The sequence below is a fragment of the Manacus vitellinus genome, unplaced genomic scaffold, assembly GCF_001715985.3.
Source record: "Manacus vitellinus isolate BGI_N305 unplaced genomic scaffold, ASM171598v3 scaffold_26_pilon, whole genome shotgun sequence".
In the NCBI taxonomy this organism is placed as follows: domain Eukaryota; kingdom Metazoa; phylum Chordata; class Aves; order Passeriformes; family Pipridae; genus Manacus; species Manacus vitellinus.
Window position 1 is genome coordinate 9,965,782 of NW_021939960.1, and position 22,424 is coordinate 9,988,205.

At 53.0% G+C, this 22,424-nt stretch overlaps 2 protein-coding genes across 2 annotated transcripts; both read left to right on the forward strand.

Moving 5' to 3' along the window:
* The first annotated feature begins 388 nt into the window (after positions 1-388).
* Positions 389-4,827, forward strand: LOC103754219 (oxidative stress-responsive serine-rich protein 1). Its single transcript, XM_008920012.2, has 3 exons — positions 389-535; positions 2,015-2,125; positions 2,739-4,827. The coding sequence occupies exons 1-3, from the start codon at positions 459-461 to the stop codon at positions 3,421-3,423; spliced, it is 873 nt and encodes a 290-aa protein (XP_008918260.1). The 5' UTR covers positions 389-458; the 3' UTR covers positions 3,424-4,827.
* Positions 4,828-8,614: 3,787 nt separating this feature from the next.
* Positions 8,615-21,991, forward strand: GDAP1L1 (ganglioside induced differentiation associated protein 1 like 1). Its single transcript, XM_018073858.2, has 6 exons — positions 8,615-8,846; positions 11,705-11,897; positions 15,214-15,387; positions 17,413-17,510; positions 17,633-17,747; positions 20,605-21,991. Exons 1-6 carry the CDS (start codon positions 8,667-8,669, stop codon positions 20,946-20,948), a joined length of 1,104 nt encoding a protein of 367 aa, XP_017929347.2. The 5' UTR covers positions 8,615-8,666; the 3' UTR covers positions 20,949-21,991.
* Positions 21,992-22,424: the final 433 nt, after the last annotated feature.

The window sequence follows — 22,424 nt, forward strand, 5'->3', positions numbered from 1 at the left end:
GCTCCGCAGCCTTCCCTCCTTGGGGGTGTTCAAGAGCTTCCTGGGCAGCCAGCTCGGGGTGGCCCTGCTGGAGCAGTAAGGCAAGACCTGCGGGATCCCCTCCAGCCTCAGCCAGCCTGTGGTTCTGTACCTTCCTGAGGCTCTGCTGCCCGTGCTCACAGCTCCAAGTTACACGGATCGGTAGGATCCATAACATCTGTTCACTCATGGGTAAAAAGACTCCCTGTTATTTTTGACACAGACTGTGCCTGCTCTGAGAAACTCGGGGTTCACAGTGAGCAGCCCTGGGCAGGCCTGATCACAAAGGAGTGGTGTTGCCCCCAGAAGAGCGAGCACCCATGGCAGGGTCAGTCAGTTTTGTACAGACCACGTGTGGTCAGACCTCAGCATCAAATCCTAATCTCTGTATTTCAGTTTATTCTATATGGCACGGTTGGTTACCCACTGAGAGCTCATCAATGGACTTGGAAGCTAAAGATGAAGAGGAAGAGAGTCTACAAACAGCATTCAAAAAGCTGAGAGTGGATGCAGCAGGGTAAGTGAGCAACCAAAAGGGCCATGTAATCTGTCAGATTTTTGTTACTTGTTTGTATTTGTTTGCTGTTATTTTGCATTTCGAAAAGAAAAAGTAATTTGGTGAAAGTTTCTTTGCTCTTCAGGAGAAGACAACTGCATCACTTCAGGTGAAATATAGTAATTATAACTGTCTAATATGCAAAGGAGTACTTTATTACAGGCTAATTCTGACACAATATCCGACTGAAATTACGCAGTGACTTTATGGAAATACAAATGACTTGCCCAAAGCAATGAACCCACTCTTAACTGTCAGGGTAGCTGTAGTCACCTGCTGTGATACAAAGCTTGTTTCTGGTTTCAGGGGATTTTGTGGAGCAAAGTGCAGCCGTTCTGGTATTAAAAACTTGTTCCATAATACACTGGGTGTGCTGATTATATGCAGGATAAGATTTTCCTTAAAAGTAGGAGCTAATAAATGTCTAACACTCTGTGAGGCAGTTCATTTGGAAGTCTTTTAGGAATTCACAGACACAGGAGAAAGCTTTGTGTTGACATTGTTACCCTGTGAATTCATCTCCACAGCCATCAGTACTGCAAACTCAGGACTTCCCCTGCCTGTGGAAATACACTTTGCTTTGCTACTTGTTTCCTCTGCTTCAGGAGGTCTTCTGAGAAGTGTGGGAAAAAATGGCTGTTCTCTAACAAGGAGCTGTGCTTATTAGACATCCCACTTCTGATGTAGTACCAGTGGCAGACTGTGTGGGATTCTGGGTGATTACTGATGATACCTTCTTAGGCATAAAAAGATCTTGTTTTGCAGGCCTGTGTTTTGAACTGCTCAAGTCTTGTGAATCATCCCTTAAGATCAGCTTTGGGCAGAGTGCTGGGGCTCTTTGCTAGAATTTCAGCCTCGTTTCCTACAGTTTCCTATCCCGTGTTCCAAGTCATACCTACAGCCATCATAAATACAGATTCGTGTGCTGAGGCATTTATGTTTGTCATCTGGACCTCCAGGGTCATTCCATGTTTATCTGGGAAATTTAGTGATAAATGAACCAGTAATCTGTCCTTATCTGTTGTACCTCATCCCTTTCCCCACTGACTCCCCCTCACCCTGCTGCTCCTGGTCCCTGACTTTGCATTTCAGATGAGTGGGAGTCTATTTTAACAACTATTGTCTGACCAGAACGCCTGGAAACCTGAGTTTACATTCCTTTAACGTGTCATTTTGCTACAAATAGGGCATGACATCAGCCTCTGGGCATTTTGGCCGCCTTTCATTTCATCTCACCTATCTTTAGCCACTTGACTGAGGCCAGTGTAGTAAAGAGGGGTCGGATAAATCCCTCTAAATGCCCTGTTTCTACCCACTGACTACAGAGGAGGTCAAGGCTGGGAATTTGACTGTGATAGCTGAGCATCCAAAGGGAACAGGCCGAATCTGGACCTCTGGAGCTGTGTGTTCAGGCTGTGACGTGGCATTTCCCTTCCCCAGATGCATTGCAGCCCTGGCCGTGGGTGACGGGACCATCCTCAGAACAACAACAAGAGCAGCTGTGGATGGAGCCAAGCAACAGACTGTCTGTTCCAAGGAAGCGTGGCATGGGTAAAACATGAGACATTTAACAGTTGCAGGCTGCTTTCAGTGCCAGTTGTTGTTAATTAGTTGCTTCAACATATCTCTTCTCTCCTTTCTATTACAAAATTTTTCCATAATCAATACGATGTTTTTAAGGGGATTTCATCAAAGACTTCAAAAGCAATATTGCCTCTTCTCTTAGAGGGGGTTCCTAAAACTTCCTTTTCCACTGATTTCCTTGGTAGCCCTTTGCAACCCCCTCTCACCTCATTCTTGGGTTATTTTATATCTGTATCGATGTATCTGGATATTCAGGGTGATTCTGCCAGCAGCTCCAACTGGTACAGGTTCTTTACTACAGTTCAGCTTGGAATGACAAAGTATCATTTGCTTAACACAGGAGATTTGGGGGAAGCACCTTAAATAAGGGCTGTTTGTACATGTCTTTCCTTTGGGGGAGCCCAAACTTTTTCAGACTCCTCCGCTGTTCCTGTCAGAGATAGCAAGTGACCAGTCACCTGGTTTTTCTAAGCAGAAAAAAAAAAATCTTCTGAAGCATTTTTAGCCACATTTTAAAGCTTGCTGAGCTGTGGTGTTGATTCTGCAGTTACCTACCTGCTCCCCTGTTGTAACCCTGCAGGTGTGTGAGGAAGCCTTCCCGAGGATCGGCAAGGGTCCCGCGCCGCCGGCGCTCCAAGTCTCCGGTCCTGCATCCTCCCAAATTTACATATTGCAACATGAAAGCCAACAGCCAGCTGAAACACAAATCCCAGGCAGACACATCGAAGGGCATGGTCAGCGCAGATGTTTTTGTCCCGGCAGAACACGGTACGAAGGACGGGCAGGATCCTCCCCTCGAGGCCAGCGAGGGCAGAACTGAACCGCGGGAAGCTTCCACCGCCGAGGAGCCTTTGGAGAAGTCGAGAGAGCATTGCCCTGCTCCGCCCTCCTCCTTTGAAACCAGCTTGCATTCTAGCCAAACCTCAGATTTCCAGTCCTTATCCATGCTTAGCAACGGCAAGCAGTGCCCTTGTACGGACAAGAAGTGCCAGTGCAAGCAGTGGAGAACCATGGAGGTGTATTCCTTCTCCGGCCTGCGGAGCGTCCTGTCCGAGTGCGAGAAGGCGGTCCTGGGAGTCCATGCCCACTCTCTCCAGAGCAGGTCCCCTGGTGGGACAGCCTCGTCAAGCTCTCCCAGGTCTTGTTCCGAGCAAGCTCGAGCCTTTGTGGATGACGTGACTATTGAAGATCTTTCGGGATACATGGAATACTACTTATATATTCCCAAGAAGATGTCTCACATGGCGGAGATGATGTATACTTGACTGTAAGCAATAGAGAAGCCTGAAGCAGAGTTTGTTACAATGGTTGGGTTAATTGCCTTGTCAGTGCCATGTTTTCACTGTTGTGTGTTTGATTAAATGTTTCTTTGCCTCACACAGTTTAGTTTTCTAATAAAATGAAAAATTAAATATAGTTTCCGAGCTTAGTTCTAAAAAGAATGCACTAAAGTCTCTGAATACCTTAAGAAAAGCACTCTAGATCAGAGGAGCTCTGTTTGATTTTTGGTTTTTGCTGTGGATATTGAAGCTCTGTATGCTTTTTCACTATGTTTTGGAAAAAGAAAACCAAACCAAAACAAAAAAACTTTAGGGTTTTTTTTTCTGAAATTTTGCAGTGTTTGGAAGGTTCATTCTTAATGTGTCCCAGTACTTAGAGAAAAGTTTCACAGCTGCAGCTCTATGCTCCTCATCCTGCTCTAGGAAGAATGAGAGGGCATTCAGCATTTTGGATAGGATGAATGTCCTTTCCTTGAACACTAGCTGGCTCCTTTTTAGTTGGATCAAATTGGGAATGCTGCTTCCTCACAAATTTTTTGGGAGGTCCAGAACCTGTGGGTGTGTGCTTGGACCCTTCCATAATCTAACTTGCTCACTCTTAAGCAGTTCTATTTTTCTGCAGATAAGTGAAGCTCTTAGAAGTAAAAATATATTTTGTTATTTGTGCTTTACAGATGGAATAATTTAGGGGGGAGTAAAGCAGGCTGACAGATTTTTGGGCTGTGGTGTCTCAGAAGTGGAGATGGTGGAGCCATCAGATTGTTTCTGAGCACGTCTGATACACAAAGCAGTGTGGAAATAGGGTGAACAAGAAGTGTGTATCATCCTGGCTTTGTGCTGTAGAGCTGTGACATTGCTGCTGGTTGAAAATACTGCAATAAAAAACTTTGTTGCCAAGACTTGCATTAATAAATGTTTGTCAAAACCCAGCAAACTAAAGACTGAATAATTTGACTTACACTCATCTCCCCTCAAGACCTTTTTTTTCTAAAAGAAACCACAACAAACTGCTTTCAGTGTCAGCTGTACATGCTCAACAACCCTGTCTGAGTAAAGTACTGTGATGTTTACTTACATGCTTAAAAATGAGTGGTCAGCAAGCCAAGGAGTCACAAGCAGTTGTGTAAAAATAGATGATTGCAGATGTGGACAGTTGGCCTTGTATTCAGTGCTGGAGAAGGCTCAGGCATTGTAGATGATAATCACTGTAGATTTTATTCTAACCATCCCTAAAATTTACACTGCACATCCAGGAAGTTCGGATTTAAACTTCAAATAAATCAAAAAACAAGAATACAACTAAAACTGTTACTTTGCTCTTCAGTTTCATGCAGTTGTTTCGCTTGCAATATTTGCTCTTACTCAAATTAAATTTAACTGATTTCTCCATTTTCTCGGGTTAGTACTTCACTGTCTCCTTCATTTCCCTCTCCCAGCACTATCCTGCGATACCCACACACACACACTTTGGGTTTTCTCCTGTTTGCCTTCTTTCTCCCTACAGAAAAGCTGGTATAATATGTACTTTGCTTTTAAACACAAATATTTAGTAATAGTTACCTTTGCTGTTTCTGGAGGGGGGTTTCTGCTTCAGGAGAGAGAATCTGCTCCTGCTTTTATTTATGTTTTGGTTCTGTGCCCTCCTTAAAACCACTGAAAGGTATTGTTGCTACACACAGGGTTTGGACTCCAACAGTTTCCCTGCCTCTTGGTGAGCCTATCCCAGAGTCTGTGTGTGTGAAGCTGGGGCACAGCTCTTCCACAAGCACAAAAATACAGTTATTTAAACCAGTGTTGGTTGTCAGCACTCTGCTCCGCATTTGGAGCCCTGTGGAGGGGCACAGTGAGGCTCTTCCCCAGAAGGGTGGTGTGGCAGCCTGGCTCAAGGTCACCTCAGGCCTTTCCTGCTCTTCAATAAAGCCTGCCCAGCCCCGGGAATGTCTGGGCTGGTGTTACATAAAACCAGTACTGATCCACCCTGTTGGAAGGGCACGTTCTCAGCTGTGGGGCAGGACAACACGCTGTGTCCAGGGAGAGTGGAGGAACTGGGGAAATCGTGGAGGTTAAACTAGTCCAAGACATGCCCTGAAACAGAGGGCTGAGAAGTGAATTCAGGTTGCCAGAAGGCTGGGTGAGAGGGAAAAATCTGAGAGCAGGTTCTCAGGGAACACTTCCATAGTGTCCTGTGCAGGACTGGAATAACTGGTAGTGAGGGGGGAAGGAAAAGGGGAAAAAAGAGACAATAACTCAGTGGTTTTGTGCTCTGCCTGAACCCCCATTTGTGCTTGTGTTTAAGCACATCTAGTGCTGCCTGTGGCAGAGGAAGGGCAGATATTTTGGTTCTTGACTGCAAACTATGAGGTTTCCAGCAAATGCACTGAAACATTGCTGCTGACACTGGCACAGCACAAACCAACCCCTTGGGGTGAGTGATGGGCCCTAAGAGAGGCCTCAAGCCCAAACTTACTGTGTCCTTTGAAGCTGCCCCAGCTCAGCTCATCCACATCACTCTGACAATGCAGTGACTCCTGCTCTCTGCCTGCCTGAAACCTCAAGATTTATTGGAAAACTGCCTCTCCTCTGGGAGTGCCTGCGCAGCACCATCAGCTTGATTGATGAGCAGAGGTGTCCCAGCACAAACAGTGCTGAGCACAGCCTTGCTGCTCCCAGCCCGCTGCTGTCCCTGCCCCAACAAGCCTGGGGATATTTTCTATCCATGGATTCTCTAGGACCTGTCCCTAGACAAGCTACAGAACAATATGTCTAAAATGTTCTGAGAAAACACCAGTGGGCTTGCAGTGCTTCCAGGACTTCCCTCCTATTGGATCCCACCTCTCTATTTCCTGTCTCAGCAGATCCAGCCTGGGGGTTTTCCAGCAGCTTCCCCCACTCCAGGAACTTTACAAGTTCTTGCCCCTCTAGTATCAGGACTAGTTCAACCGAAGTGGGATGCAGAAGGGCACCCTGGATCCATGACAGCCAAACCAAATCCAAGCTAAGCTTTGCATTGGCAGATGCTGAATCAGGCCACCAGGAAAAAAATCAATGGAGCCATTTCTACAGCCTGATTTCCACCCTCTCCTTCTAAAACAGGGAAGGTTCTTCTGTGCCTGCAAAGTGTCTTGACTGACTCCAGCCTCCTGTTCTCTCCTCTCAGTAAGCTTTGCATCAGCTCTGAGACAAGACACCCTGGATTCTGTATTTCCAAGCCAACAGTATCCACAATCCTGCTCCAATGGCACCTTCTGCCAGAGCTCTGCCAGTGCCACCAGGTTGGGCTGCACAGCATCCCTTGAGGCAGCCCCACACAGTCAAGAAGGCTGTGGACAAGAACTGAGGATGATCTCAAGGTCACACAAGGTCAGGGCACCCCTAAAGGGGGCTGTCACCCCTCCTGTCCTTCAAGCCTTGCTCAGTTTAGCAAGCAAAACACCTAAATAAATAAGCCCCTCCAGAGCTACCATGTACTCCCAAGACCAAGACAGATGCAGTGACCTGTCATTTTTTATTCCCCATGGTACAGCATTAATTCATCACAAAATATACCACTAGATGGGGCCTTCCAGACAGCAATTCAGGGAGAACCACTGCTCCCTGGTAAATCTGCTTTTTGCCTTTTCTAAACCCAAAGTGTCCCCTTCCAACGAAAGGAGCCCCCAAAAATGCTTCTTGGGCAGAAAGGGGAGGGCAGGATGGTGCTGCATGGTGGGGCCAGATCTTCAAAGCTCAGTTTTCCATGAGTTTGCAGCCTAAAAGCAGAGGCCAAGCAAGAGCCTGGCCCTGTGGGTGTCCCTGAGGCCAGTGCAGGGTCTCCGGGGATGGGGATGGGGGATGGTTTGGGGGGCTGCAGCCTCGGGGGGAGAAGGCAGAGAGGAACCAGGGCACAGCACAGCACTTCCAGTCTCACTCCTCCCATCACCCTCCTGCACTCCCTCAGGAGCAGGACATCACAACTTCAGAGAATTCATTTTCACCTCCCAGTGCCCAGAAAACTGCTCCTTGCAGTATGTTCAACTGGGTACCAGTTTGGCCCCACTCCCCCTCAGTGCTCCTGGGTAAAATGTGCCTCAGTTTCCCCACTCAAATCAGCTCTTCCAAACCCTCCCCTGTTTCCAACCTCACCAGCTCCAGTGGTTTGCACTGAGAGCCCTTGCCCGGCCCTCAGACACGGGCTGGCTCCCTGTGCCTGCAGAGCCCTCTTCCCCATCCTCTCCAGAACCTGCTCCTACAATCCCCACAACTGAGCTGACTTTGTCCCGCAGCACTGGCAACAGTTCCAAGTGTGGGAAATTATCTCCAGGCTTCCAGATTGCTGGAGATGGAGCATGACAAAGCCAAGTGTCATAAAGCACAGGTCCAGATGTCCAGGTCACTGTGTCCAGAAAGGGGTCAGCTGCCTGCCTACCTTTACCTGCAAACCACTGGGTGATGCTCATAGGACTTGGAGAGCAGCAGTCCCAGAAGCCCCAGTGCTCTCCAAGTCTCCTGGCTGGTTTGGAATTGCGACACACCTTGCTAATTCTGGAAGTGACCCCCAGCTGTGCCTACTTTGGCACAGGACAGCAGTCCAGTTTGGGCAGGCAGTCCAGTTTGGGCAGGCACCCCAGGGCTCCAGTACAGAGGAAGGGCTCCTGGGCTCTACCCCAGCACGGGCTGCATAACACCCGTTGGGCAGAAATTAATCCGTGTTCTCCAAAAATCACTGAATACATCTAAAGAGCCATTGCTGCTGCTGCTTCCCATGAAGGCTGCAAGGCAGGCAGGACACCTTCTAGGTGTTTTAAAGCCAGTATCCATCCCTGTGGCTATTTATTGCACATCCACCATATCTAAAGCAGTAAAAAAAAAAAACCAACTCTTAATCTCTGCTGAAAAAAATGTTCTTAAGGAGCCGCAGGGGTTGGAGCTGTCCCGGATTGCCGCAGCTGGCGAGCAGGCGGCAGCAGGAGCCGGCGGCTGCATACTCCTCTGGTTGAAGCGATTGCCTGGCACGTTTCCGTGGGAGCCCGCCACGAGCGGGGACGGGCTTCGCGAGTCCACCCCCAGCCCCGCCGGCGCTGCCCCACCCCGCGCTGCTGACTCCGGCCACCCACCGGCCCGCGCTGCCCACCCCGGCCCGGCGGGCTGGAGGCTGCCCCGGAGTGGATTGCTGCTGGAGGGAGCCCAATGTTGATGCTGGGCTGGCGCCGCTCGCTTCCTGTCCCTCTCCCGCTCGCTCGCAGGCTGTCATGGCGACTCCCAACAATGTTACTCCCACCAACTGCAGCTGGTGGCCCATCTCGGCGCTGGAGAACAACGCGGGGAAATCCACGGAGGGGGAGGAAAACCAGGACCCGACGGACCCCGCTCTCAAATCCCAGGACAGATTGGTTTTGTACCACTGGACCCAGTCCTTCAGCTCACAAAAGGTAATGAAAGACCATCGCTCGGCCGGGTTCCCGGGCGAGAATCACCTCCGGTCTCCAGGACATCCCTTGCCTCGGGAGGATGGATGCACCCGGGGAAGAGCGAGGGGCTCAGCCCCGGGGGCTGGCGAGGGCAGCAGCGTGTGGCCAGGCAGCTCTTTGTACCTTTTAACAGCATCTGCCTGGGGACAGGGATAGGGATGGGGATGGGGATGGGGATAGGGGAGCTCGGTCAAATCCTGCCTTTGTTTTGGGATCACGGCTTGCACCGGGAGCCGCCTCGGCTTTGTGCTCGCTCGCAGCCCCACACTGGCGTGGCCGGGAGCGCAGACAAAGGCTGAGCCGGGCCCCGGGACCACCCTGCTGCTGCTGGGAGAGGGGAGAGGCAGCCCCGAGCCAGGCGCGCCCCAGGGAGCGGATCCCGGACCCCCGCACGCAGCGATGATTCACCCCTGACACTGCAGCAGTGCCCTGGAAATTCTATTCCCGGGGTGCCCCAGCCAGAAATCCCGTTTTCCAGACAATAGTAAATGCTCATTTTGCAGCACGGCAGCTGTGTAGCAAACCCAACCTTCTACCCAGCCCCAACTCCCCCCCCATAATTCCCATGCCATTGATATACTATACGGAGAATGGGCTATTCGGAGGGGTGGGGGAACACCAAGTTCCCCGGTGCAGGGGCCTCCTCGAGCCCTTCAGCCCAGCGGGAAGGTGGGGGCAGAGGGGCCCGTTCCTGCGTGCGGGCACAAAGGAGGGAGGATGCCCGATGCAGCAGGGTGGGTGCACAGGGTCGGCCCCGCCGCCGCCGGCAGCAGGGACTGATGGGCTTCGGATCCGCACTGGCGAGGGATGCTCGTGGTGCTCCCCCCCCCACGCCGGGCTTGTTGTTATTTTTTGTCTTGCTCATTTGGCCGCCGTGGCGGGGAGGCAGCGGCTGAGGCACTTCTCGTGCTGGGTTTCCTACAATCGGCCTCTTTCTGTGGGGCAGGGGATAGGCCTGGGCAGGGCAAAGGGCAGGGCAGGGGACAGGGCAGGGGACAGGGCAGGGGACACCTAAAGCCACTACACCTGCTGGCACCTGGTCTCCGGCACCGTGTCAGGCTTTGCTTTTGAGGTCACTTGCAAGGAAAAAGCACTTGCTGTAAGGAGGAGGGGCACAAGCTGGTCTGATGGACATCACAGGGTGGGGAGCAGCGGGGCCTCTACAGGACCCCCATGCACAGGGGGTTTGCTTGGAGTCAGCTACAGGCAAAGCTTCCCCTGCTCTGCCACGGGAGCTGCCCGAAACCACCCTCTGTGAGCACAGGGCTGTTTGTGGGAGCGACTCTGAGCCCCACCAGGACCTGGCCTTGTCTGCAAAGGGATTTTTGGAGTTTTACACAAGATGCCAGCCATATCCTAGTGCTGTGGGAGCTAAGAATGTATCATCATCATCCCTGTCTTGCCTTAAGGCTCTGGGGTACCCTGGGAGCCTGCATTGCCTCATGCCCAGCAGCTGCCTCCTGCCAGGCCTTCAGCCTCAGCTCCTGATAGAAGAACAGGGAAGCACAGGGAGTTTGGGGCTGGATACCCCAGGTGGTCCGGGCCAAGGTTTGTTTATCAGCTGGGAGGAAAAGGCCAAGTTGCAGCTGAGGGACTCAGGCTCTCTCTTGTTTGACTTTAAAAGAAAAAATTAACTTGCCAGCCCTGTGAATAATTAATGACTAATTCCCCAGGAACTCTGAAGTACTCATAGAAATGCTTATATATGTTAAGTTGTATTTTTAGCTGCTGCTAGTTGGATGAAAACAAGCACTTTTCTCTCATTCAGTGTTTCTGTAAATCGTGGCTTTCTCACATCCCCCGAGGGCTTTTTTTTGTGTGTGTTTGACATACTTAGTTCACAATGGTCAGGTTTTATAACCCAGAAGCCTAAAATGCCATCCCTGAGTACATATTCAACACCACGTCACACACAGAGCAAAGCAGCGGGATCAGCCCCAAGGGCCAGCAATTGGGATGGGGATGGTGTCCTACATCCAGCCCCACTCCTGCCTCATCCTACCCTTCCACAAGGCTGGACTCAGCTTTCCCACCCATGAGACAGGTGGGTGCCTCCCCAGCAGTGCTGCTGGCTGGCCCTGGGCTGGAGGAGGGCAGTGGCAGGGGAAGGGGGAGGCAGCAGGTTTGGCACAAGAGCTGCAAAGACTGTGGGTGATGCCCTCAGGCTGGAAGCAGCATGGAGAAGGAGGGGGAGGAGGAGACATGCTGTGTGGGGCAACAGTGGTTGCTTGAAATTCCCCACAAAACGGAGCCTTCTCCCTGCTCAAAATGTGCTGCCAAAGCCAGAGTCCACTCCTGAGAGTGGGACACACCTGAGTCAGCATTCAGGTCTCCTTCAGCCAGGCAGCAGGACCCACTGGCTGCAAGTGTGAGGCACAGCACTGCTGCAGCCTCTGCTCCCTACTCTTCCTCCTCCTTTTCTTCCTCAGGTATGTGCTGGGATCCACAGCAGCATCACTCATTCTTCCCATCTGGGAGAATTGGCTCTCAGTCCTCCGTCCCTCCAGTCCCTCTGCCTGCCACACAGTCCACCAGCCACAGAGGGAGAACAGTCCATGATCCTGAAAAGATAGGAGGGGTTTGGGTGTCCCCTCCTTGCTGGGAAAGCAAATCTTTTCTTGGCTGCCTGGATTTTGCAGCTGTCCCACGCCAACAGCTGCTTGGCTCCCTGCAGGAGGAGCACATGTCCTGGCACATCATTGTGCTTAAGCTGCAGGGGAGGGTCTGGGGGTGCCATGGGGTGGTGGGGGGCACTGAGGGCACTGGGGAGCAGCTCGGTGTGTGGGGCTGAGCCCTTTCTCCCTGGCCTCTCGCCCCAGGTGCGGCTGGTCATCGCAGAGAAGGGGCTGCCCTGCGAGGAGCGGGATGTCAGCATGCCCCTGATGGAGCACAAGGAGCCCTGGTTCATGCGGCTCAACCTGGGGGAGGAGGTGCCCGTCATCATCCACAGGGACAACATCATCAGCGACTACAACCAGATCATCGACTACATGGAGAAGAACTTCACGGGAGGTAAGGGAGGGGTGGGCTGTGTCTCAGAGGAAACTCAGGTCTAGCCCAGATGCTGTTTGCCAAACACACCCACTTTTTACTTCAAAGTTTCACCTTCACCCCAGGAGAGCAGCAAGACACCATCTCTCTGCAAGCTTCTATGTTTTCCCATGAAACTGAAGATTTTCCAGCAGAAATCCCCAAATGTCCTGTGCAATGCTGCAAGGGGGTTCTGAGGGGTGCATAGCTGGGTCCCCCTTTTTCTGCCTTGGAAGCCACGCTCCTAAACCAGACCATTTCCATCGGTTCCCATGGTGCGTGGTGGCGTCTCACCAGAGCCAGTGCTGGGACATGGCCCATGGGAACATTTCTGGCTTTGGCCACCTTTGTACTTTGGCAGTTGTATAAAAGTGGCCATAAGAGGCCCTGCTGGGGTTTAAACAAGGTCCTGCTGCCCCTCTCCCTTTCCTCAAAGATCCCTGGGCTCACTGGCCCTGGGCAGGGGACCCTGCTGTCCCTGGTGCTGCTGTGCCTCAGAGAAAACGGCCTCTTTAAAAACGCAGCCAGCGGTGCTGGGGACCATGGGAGGATGATGTGACACAAACCCAGAGGAAGGGACAGCCAGGAGAGGGAAGCTCTTATTCCCCCTGGAGCAGGGCTGCAGGCAGCGGCCGGCTGAGCGCAGCTCCTCGGGGTGCTGAGACAGCGCTCACAGTCAGTTGTTTGCTCAGCTGCTGTGGCGAGCAGCCTCTCTCTGGCATCTTGCACCCCTTTGCTCTCCTTTCCCCAAACCTGGGGGCTGGCGGGCTGGGACACCCACCAGGGAGGCTTCAAAGCCGAGCAGGGAGCTCAGGCTGTGCCATCACGACGTTCGCCCCAGCATCCATCCCCCTTGCAACAGAGACATCAAAAACATCTCAAAATAGCTCCCGAAGCAAGGGCGCCTCGCCAGCTCAGCTGCTGTCCTCTCCCGGCCCCGCCACCGTGCTGCTGCTCAGGGGAGGCACGGAGCTCCCTCAGCAGTGGGCAGCAGGGGTGGGCTCTGTCAGGGGCATCCCACAGCAGCAGCAGGTCCCAGGGAATGGCAGCTGCCTTCCCGCCCGGCAGCGGTCCCGGGACCAAGGGGCATCAGGGAGTGTGGATCCACAGGGCTGCGGTCCCTGCACAGCTTCACCTGGTCTCTGCAAAGGGCAGGTGGTCTGACATATGTGACAACAGGCTGTCCCCAGCAGGAGGGGGACACAGAGCTGCCCAAGCACTGGAAACTCCTGACGTTGAGATTTTCCAGCCAGGTGCAGTTTCTTAATTTTTTTGCTGAGAAATGGAGAGGGAAATCTCCAGGGAAGAGGGCCCAGAGCATCACTCCCTGCTCCATGCTCTGCTCCAACCATTGCCCAGCAATGCAGCTGGCAAAAGCATTATCAGGATGCTGTGGCATTAGTCTGAGGGGGAATCACCCACCTTGCAGAAACATGTAGAGCTTGAAAAGGCCTTTACAAGGTGTATTTTCTGAGGTATGTTTTTCCCTGGGCTGGGAGCATGATCTCTTCAGCTGCTTACACACACACAGAGGGTCAGCTATCAGTAAAGGGTGGTATGATGAGAAGTTGTTTCCTTTCCCCAGAATAGCAGTGAATAGTGCCAATAAGCCACCTTTGAGGGTGCTTCTCACTTGGGCATTGCCCAGCAGCACCCAGAAACCACCAGAAAGTAGACCAGGATAATATTCCCCCTGGGCAAGGGTCTCCTCCAAGGGCTGCTCCCACTTGCACGGCCCATCACTTGCTGGCTGTATGTATGCAGCAGCAACCCATACGTGCAGGCCTGCCACGGCATGCAAAGGCAAGTCGAGCACCATCCCACTGGAAAACCTCCCTGGGACATGCTGAAGGACACAGGCCAGCAGCCAGCACGCCACAATTTCATTGTGGTCACTCCGTCTTCCTGCCGGATGGGGCAGTCACTGTGGATGTGCTGCTTTCCAGCCTCTGCCCCAGCCCTTTGGTGCTGGCCAGGAGCCCTATGGAAGGAGCACACAGGCTGTGGGTCAGTTATTATTATTTCATTCATCCAGTGGCTTTTTTTGGATGGAAAATCCCCACTTGGAGAGCTGGAGCTCAGGCAGCTCAGGCAGCAGGGAGGAGCTCTCGAGACCTCCCCTCGCTCAGGGGACAGGGACACTGATGCCCGACGGTGGGAACAACTCCATGGAGCCTTGCAGCTGAGACAGTCCAGATCAGAGCTATGAGGAGCTTTACCATGCAGGAGCTGCCAAAATTTCCCTGGCTCCCATCCATCCACGGACACCGGCAGGCACGACGACAGCAAGGCGAGATGTGCATCCCTGCCAGGAGGGCATTGCTGTGCCCCCTGGCAGCAGGGCTGGGCAGAGCAGATCTGTCATTTCAGGCCCTGAAATCAGGGGCTGCATTGGCCACACCTGCCAAAGTCCTTCTGCCAATGTGCCCTGGCTCAGATGGAGACACCGGCATGTGGATGGCATGTGGGCAACAGATTCACTGAGTCCTGGTGGCAGACTTACCACCTGTGAACTGCTCTCTGCAAACACCATAAACATTTATGGCCCCATTAAAAAATGGACCTGGTGTTTGTGGGGGAGACAAGAGCAGCACATTGCTTCCTGTGGTGTCATCTGTGTGTATTTTGAGCTGAAAGTGTAATAAAAAGGGCACGATGGAAACTGCCATCCATGAGAAGTGACTAAAACCCAACAAGGCAGGGAGAAGCAGAGCTGTGTGGGGTAAGGGATGCTCCTGCAGCTGAGACACTGGCTGAGCATGGAGGGAAAATCCACTGGGCTCCTTTGGTCACCCCGATTGCCCATTTTGGGATTTACAAGGAAGCCCAAAAGAATGAGGTACCTCATTGCCACTGATGTAAAGAGAGTGTAACTCAGGAGATCCCAAACTCAAACCCCCATCTTTTAGCTCTTTTGTGCAGAATATGAAGATTTTGCTCCTGTTCTAAGAGATATGAAATCACAGTGTACAGATTTAGGGGCTGCAGAGACCCAGGGCTTCCTACACTGACCCTCGGGGACGTGGGGGCTGTGGGGCTGGGCAATGGTATCTGCACCTGTAGTCCCGTGGGTCTGCCCATCTCTGGGCATGGGCTGGATGTGCTCCTGGACGGGATGGGCAGTGGGGAGGGGGCAGAGTGCAGGTGTGGATTTGAGTGGATGCACCGCCTCGGCCAGCCCTGCTGGGAGATATCTCAGGCAGGACTTCACACCGGTGTCCAGCGCAGGCTAATGAGCCACTAACGAGAGCCTGAGCACCCCCAGGTGCCACTAACAGCTTTCCCTTTGTCCCGGCAGAGAATGTCACGCAGCTGATCCCGGAGCCGGGCAGCCTGCTGCACTCCCGCGTGCTGCAGTACCGGGAGCTGCTGGACTCGCTCCCCATGGATGCCTACACGCACGGCTGCATCCTGCACCCCGAGCTCACCACTGACTCCATGATCCCAAAGTACGCCACCACTGAGATCCGCAGTAAGTCGCCTTTCCAGCAGGGCTGCCCAGGGCTCCCAAGCTCCCTTCGGCTGGGATTGGTTCCACAGCCCAGCCAGACACCCTGCTCCTGCTCATTACCCCTTTCCACAAATGCAGGCAGGGACAGAGCTGGGAAATGGCAAAGCACAGCTGATCTGAGAGCTGCAGGCATTCTGTAGAGGCTTCCTGACTCAGGGGGTGTAGGGGCTCCTGTGGGCCATGCACGCTTCTCCCCAGCTCTTTTTGGGGCACAGGAATTAGTCCCTCTCCTCCCAGAGCTCTGAGGGCAAAGGCAGGAGAGCACAGCCAGGCTGAGTTGCAGGCAGTGGATGAATCGGCATAAGTGTGTGTACCTGACCTTCAAGTGCTCATGAAACATTGACGATGCTTAATATAACTCCACGGCAAGGATTGCTCCTGGAGAGAGTTCCTGGCCAGAAAAGCGACCTTGTCGGGAGGGTATTGGCATGTCCCACATCTCTCCCTTCCTTTAGGCTCCAGCTCCAGGCAGCACCCATAGAAAACACTGTTCCCATCCCCATCCCTTGAGCTGCTTGGGTCCCAGATAGTTCCCTAAGGTGGGATGTACTCGTGCACAAAGAGAAATAGGCAGTTCCTGAGGTGTAGCTCGTGGTCTGCCCTGCCTCTGCTGGCACCTGTCACAGACAGCTCTCCCCCATGTCACCAAGTGTCACCTTCACCCCCAGACCTTGGGCAGATGCAGAGCAGAGCTTGTCCCCTCCTCAGAGGGCACTGCTGTGAAGGCTTCAGCCCCTGTCTGCCTCACATCACCTCCCCAGCACTGCTGAGATCCCTAAACCCGTCTCTTTGTCCAAACCTCCCTCACTGGTGGCATTTTTCCTGAGCCAACAGAGGGGCTATGAGCAGGTCCGGGGGCCCATGGTGCCCTTCCTCCCCAGCACATCTCCTGCACCCAGGTGATGACTCAGCTGCTCTGTTGCAGTGGGTGCTGAGGAAAGTCTATGTAGTTGTGTCCCAGGGAGAGTGTGAACCGAGGGCCAGGCACTCCCAAGGGGAACTGTGGAACAGAACCAGAATGATATCCAGGTTTCCATCTGAGTTGCAGCCCCAGGAGAGTTGGTTGGCAGCCTTAGCAAGCACAGGCTTGAAGGCTTGTGGCATAAAACAGGGAGTTTCACCATTTTATGGCAGCATAGAGCCTGCTGCTGGCTGCTTCCCCAGCCCACCCTGGCACGTCCTGCACCCTCACATCGGCAGAGCCAAGCCCTCGTTTGAGGGAACAAGGAGGGAGAGACAGATGGTCCCTGTCAGGAAGACATTAGCCCAGCTTTGGGTAATTTATGTTGTCTCTAAGGTGTTACTCTGCCTCTCATATTCCTTTCTCCCTTTGCTCCTTTCCCTCCGTTAGCTCCCTCACAAAAAGCCCTTCCCATCGTCCCCATAGCCAGGGAGGGAGGAGGGTCAGTGTCTCTCCCCTGCTCCCGATGGCCTTCTCGCCATGGAATTGCATCCCTGGACACGGAGCCAGGGCAGGACAGCTTCACTCAGGAGGGAACATCCCCTCCTGTGCCACTGCCTGCTGCACTGCCCTCAATGCACACCCACATGTGGGCAGCCAGCTCCGACATCCCAAAGGATCAACCAGCCAAGTTATGGGGAAGCTCAGGGATGTTCTCAAAATAGTAAAGCCACAGATAGATCTTCCAGTAGGTCTCATAGGAATTCAGCAGAGGAAATGAAGAGCTGGGACTCCCCAAGGCCAGGGAGGGGGACCTGCTGTACCCCGCAGCCAGCACTGCCCTCTGAGTGGATGGCAGGGCTGTCAGAGCCACCAGCCCTCAAACACTGTGCAGTGCCCCAGCCACCACCCTGTATGGCAGTATGGCAGAAGCAAGCCATGAATTTGTCCCAATTTGGCTTTTTGGGATGTTTTGGTGGTAAAACAATATTCAAATGCAGGACAAGGTACTTTGCTATCGGATACAAGGTCACCCCGAACCCTGCCAAACACAGCCCCCAGCCCCTCTGTCTGTGTCCCCCCAGGACATTTAGCCAATGCCAGCACAGATCTGATGAAGCTGGATCACGAAGAGGAGCCACAGCTCTCTGAGCCCTACCTCTCCAAGCAGAAGAAGCTCATGGTGAGTGGATCAAAGCCACACAGCTGGTGGGGGGGACATGACCCACAGACCTGCCGTGGGTAACAGGTGCCTTTTGTCCCTGCATCCATCCATTCCCCATCCTAACCCTGCTCTCCACCCAGGCCAAGATCCTGGAGCACGACAATGTGAACTACTTGAAGAAGATCCTGGGAGAACTGGGGATGGTGCTAGACCAGATTGAGGCTGAGCTGGAGAAGAGGAAACTGGAGTACCAAGGTAGGCACTGGGCTGTATTTGTGGGGTGTTTTTTGAGGTGCAACACCAGGAACAGCCAACAGCTTTGTGCCTGATGAACATCCCCCATGGGGAACCACTGGTGGGTCTGGGGCTGCCTCTGGTCTCCTCTGGTTTTGGGTGCATGATGTCATTGCAGCCATTCAGTTTAACATGGTTACTAAACTTACTAATCTCTGGCAAACCACCCCTGCACCCCTTGCCACAGGGGATAGCAGGACCCCTGTTCTCACAGAAGGTCTGTGGGAGCCCTGAAGTGATTCCAGGGTGGTTTCAGGCCCTCTCTGCCCCAGGGAGGTGCTGAGAGCAACTGATGCTCTGTCTGGTTTAGGAAGCAGCAGGCTGGCCCCAGGCACTTGCACCAGGAGGAGCACAGGCTGCTGAAAGTGCAGGGCTGGGGACATGAGCTGCAGCCAAGCCCCCTCTGGCCACAGGACTGTTGCACATCTCACATGGAACACGAGCAGGGAAACCAAAGAAGCCGAGGGGTCCTGGAGTGGTGGGAGCCTTTATGGAACCTTCGTCACACACCAGCAGGGGGGAGAGTGACACCAGCCATCCCTGACATCAAACACGTGGTGCTGGCACCTGCCGAGAGTCACCCCAGTGCCCTGGCAGTCAGGGGTGCCTGGGCACAGCTGGGCAGAGCTTGTCCCAGGATGACACCGTCCTCCTCCTGTCCTCTCTGCTGGCAGGGCTCAAAACCCCTGCCCTGAGAGGGCTGGCAGCTGCCAGATCCAGAGCAGAGCCCAGCCACAGTTAATCAGGGGACGGCCCCAGAGCTGCCCCTGCCCCTGGGGACAGCCTGGCCGTGGGGAGCCGTGCGTCACGCTCGGGGCTGCACTGAAGGGCCCTCGGAGGTGCCAAGGCCAAGCCCTACAGAGCACGGGGCTGAGGATTTGCCAAGAGCCCTGATGTGTTCACAGCAGCCCCCTGTGTTGCCTTAATTTCCTCCAACACCCTCATTAACTGATCCAAGGGCTGGGACAGCTCAGCAGAACTCAGCCTGGCGAGGTGCCCTCGGAGGACATCCCAGGTGCCCGGAGCAGAGGGGTGGCTGCTGCTGCTGCTGCGCCAGCACCCGGGTCCTGTGCCTTCCGTGCCTTGCGTGCTGCTGCTGCCTCTGCTCGGCCCAGAGGCCCCCGCCGTGCCCAGGGCCAGGTCAGGATCTCAGCAGTGGGCACAAGCACCAGCCCTTTGGCAACGCCCCAGGATCTGCAGTGCAGCAGCTCTCCTCCCACGCAGCCCAGGCTGCCGGCGATGCAGGCAGGGCAGGGCAGGCGGCAGTGGGGTGGGAGATGCTGCAGGAGCACTGGGAGACCCCTGCCACGGGTACCCCGTTCAGCTGGCACAGGCTGATCCAAGCTGGGGCTGCTGTGGATGCAAAGGGGATGAGTTGCTTTTGCCTGTGCTTCTGCCCCACCGTGGTGCTGGGAAGGGCTGCGAGGGGCTGGGGCATCCCACAGCCGGGTCCAGACCTCAGCAGCAGAGCCAGGGGGGACAGGGGTGGATCTCTCCCGAGGTCACCATCCTCACACGTGCTTTCTCTGTCCCCTGCAGCAGTGTCTGGGAGTCGGGCAGCCACCTCAGCCCCGCTCCCCTCACCTCAGAGCCGCAGCACCCACAAGGTCCCTCCGCACCCAGGAGGCTCTGGCTACAGCACCCCCCCAATTCATTAGTCACCAAAAACATTTATTGACTAATTAGGCACAGGCAATCTGTCCACTCGGGCAGTGCCTCCAGCAGGATTAGGCAGGCTGCCAAGCAGCTACAAATGAGGGCTGATAATTACCCATAATTGCCCTGGCCTGGTCTTGCAGGCAACCCTGAAGCACCAATGCCTGGACTGGGGTGCAATACAGGGGGCCTCTGTCCCCTTTTGTGATAAAATAGCCACAGGACAGTGGAAGAGCCCCAGAATTAAGGATTTGGAGCAAAGCTGGGGGCTGAGGCTGGATGGGAGCAGGTTTTGTGCCTCTTCTGCTGTTCTTCCTTACCTGCACCTCCCTCAGCTCCATCCTAGCCCTGCTCCTCAGTATTGAAAGGGCACTGAAGGAGTGCTTAACAATCCTGGCCTGAGACTGCTTTTTCCAGCCTAACAGCAGTTTGGTTTATTTCTAGATGTCTCTCTGGTGAGGTTATTTCCAGTGTCACCCGTTATCAGCAGCTGTCAACCCCTTGGTGTCTTTCTTCATGCCCCACACTCACATCCAGCTCTGCCTCCCCCAAAAGCCTGGCTTTTGGCACAGACATGCTGCCTGTTTTGGTGTCCTGGAGCAGGGTCCCTAGTGCAGGAGAGAGAACAAAGGCAGAACCCCCCCAACAGCACACAGGGATAGCAGCCAGGCCAGCCAGCAAATGGTTTTGATTCCTGAGGATTTCTTGCATCCCTAAAATAGGACAAGTTGACGTGACACTCCCGAAACAGCTCCTGGTGCAGCCAAGGGCAAACACTGCTGCTCTCCCCCAGCACCAGCACAGCAGAAGGGGTCACTGCATCTTCCAGGGCTCTTTTCCAGGAACCTTCTGGGTACAAGAGAATGTCATTTCCTGCTGCTCTTGACTTGGGGGAGAAGCAGCAGCTCCATTTTGCAGACAATGATTTGTATATTCACTTGAGCTATAAATTGTCATCTCATATTTCCAGCTTTAAGACCCCACATACCCTCTATCCCATAGCCTGGTAGATGGGGTCTGATCTCTTAGCCCATCAAAGAGCTGGGAAAAAACATCCCAGAATGAAAACAAATGCTCCTGCCTCCATGGACCTTTTGAGCAAGGCTTCAGGTGCCCACCCAAGGGATCCTCACCTTACCTGCTCTGTCTCTTCTCTCTCCAGGGCAGAAGTGTGAACTTTGGCTCTGCGGATGCGTCTTTACTTTGGCTGATGTCTTGTTAGGAGCCACCCTGCACCGCCTCAAGTTTCTGGGACTCTCTAAGAAATACTGGGAAGATGGCAGCAGACCCAACCTACAGTCCTTCTTCGACAGGATACAGAAACGCTTCGCCTTCAGGAAAGTTTTGGGAGACATACACACCACGCTCCTCTCTGCAGTGGTACCCAACGCCTTCAGGCTGGTCAAGAGGAAACCCCCCTCCTTCCTTGGAGCCTCCTTCCTCATGGGATCTCTGGGGGGAATGGGATATTTTGCTTATTGGTACTTAAAGAAAAAATACATCTAGTGCTGACTGCTTGGTGTTTAGTTTGGTGTCTCTGTGCTGTGTGAAATTATGATGAAGCCTCAGTAACTGTAATGAAATTTGAAGCAAGGTAATGAATAATTATATTGTTTAATGTAACATTCCATAGTCTAGAAGTAGAAACCTATATTCAAGGAAATAAGACAACAACAACAACAACAAAAAGTGTCAACTTGTAAATGCCTTTTTTAGGTTTAAGTGTTCAACTCCAGTGAGAGGCTCAGGGGTTCACGTGCCCACTGGGAAGTGACGCTGCCTCCAGCACCAGCTGGCTCCAGTGGGAGACACAGGAATCCCAGGAAGCTTCCTGACACCCAGGTTGACTAATGGGACTTGGATACTTGGTCCTCTACGTTTGTGTTTCCAAATTGTTCACCGGCCACATTTCACACATGCAGGTAGTGGGGACTTTCTTCTTCTAGAAGGCGTCGTGTTGTGCTCAGAGGCTTTCCTGGGAGCAGGGTGCAGTAGCTGGTCACAGTCAAGGTGGATTTCCATTCTTCAAGTATCCATTTTTAAAATTATTTTCATTGAAAGGAATATTTTTTATTGAGCTGCTCTTAGAACGTATCCCCCTTTCTACGTCTGGTTTTGGTGAGATTTTTTTTTAAGGAATTTAATGTCTGTCTTTAACTGCCGCACTTTTTTCTTGAGACAAATCATTTTGACTTCCATCCCGAATTTTGGCACACAAAGGAGTTTATTGGTTTAAGCCTTTTGGCTCCGTCTCTTGAGTTTTCCTTCACGGATTTGCAAAGCATCTCTCACCGACTGAGCATATGTGGACTCTGAAAAAGTACAACCATTTTCAGAACTTTTCAGCCCTTTCCTGAAGGCGCTTTGGCTTTCTTCCATCCGGGGCTCCTTTCTGTCATTCCCTCGCTGTGTGTTTTCTTAGGGACACTTTGCACAGAATCACATTGATGACTTTCTTGTGCCTTTTGCATGCTGGAAAGAATAACGGGCCTCACTGCTACTCGTGCTTTGGAAACTGAGATCCTCAATAAACCATATGGGAGGAGTAACGGCCTCGCATCTCTGAATGTGTTCCACATCCTCCTCGTCCCAGTGCAAGGCATGCCCCAGGGCAGCAGGGTGTGCAGGTGGTCAGTGCTTTGGCTCATGTACTGCACTGGTATAAAACTCACATGGAAACAGTATGTATTGCTCTTCCAAGGCACTCATTTCTGTAAGCACTCAGCCTGCTAGGATCTCCTCTGGCTGGCTTTCTGGGCACTCCAGTGATCCCTAGTGAGCCATGCTGCATCTCCAGGCTTGGGAAACGTGTGCCAAGTGTGGCTGAGATAATATGAATTGCATTTGCCTCTGACTCAGAAGTTATCTTTATGTATTTGAAAGCAGCAAGCTTTCCCAGGAGATTTTAATACAACCCAGCAGCCACAGAACTGGGAATATTTGGCAGGAATTACAAGGAATGAGCACGTAGCAATTAGACAG

Bases quoted from the DNA above. Each gene is read 5' to 3' on its own strand.
- GDAP1L1 (XM_018073858.2), top strand. From the start codon at position 8,667: ATGGCGACTCCCAACAATGTTACTCCCACCAACTGCAGCTGGTGGCCC. The intron at 8,847-11,704 runs GTAATGAAAGAC...CTCTCGCCCCAG, and splicing joins AGTCCTTCAGCTCACAAAAG to GTGCGGCTGGTCATCGCAGA. The intron at 15,388-17,412 runs GTAAGTCGCCTT...GTGTCCCCCCAG, and splicing joins CGCCACCACTGAGATCCGCA to GACATTTAGCCAATGCCAGC.
- LOC103754219 (XM_008920012.2), top strand. From the start codon at position 459: ATGGACTTGGAAGCTAAAGATGAAGAGGAAGAGAGTCTACAAACAGCA. The intron at 536-2,014 runs GTAAGTGAGCAA...TCCCTTCCCCAG, and splicing joins CTGAGAGTGGATGCAGCAGG to ATGCATTGCAGCCCTGGCCG. The intron at 2,126-2,738 runs GTAAAACATGAG...GTAACCCTGCAG, and splicing joins TCCAAGGAAGCGTGGCATGG to GTGTGTGAGGAAGCCTTCCC.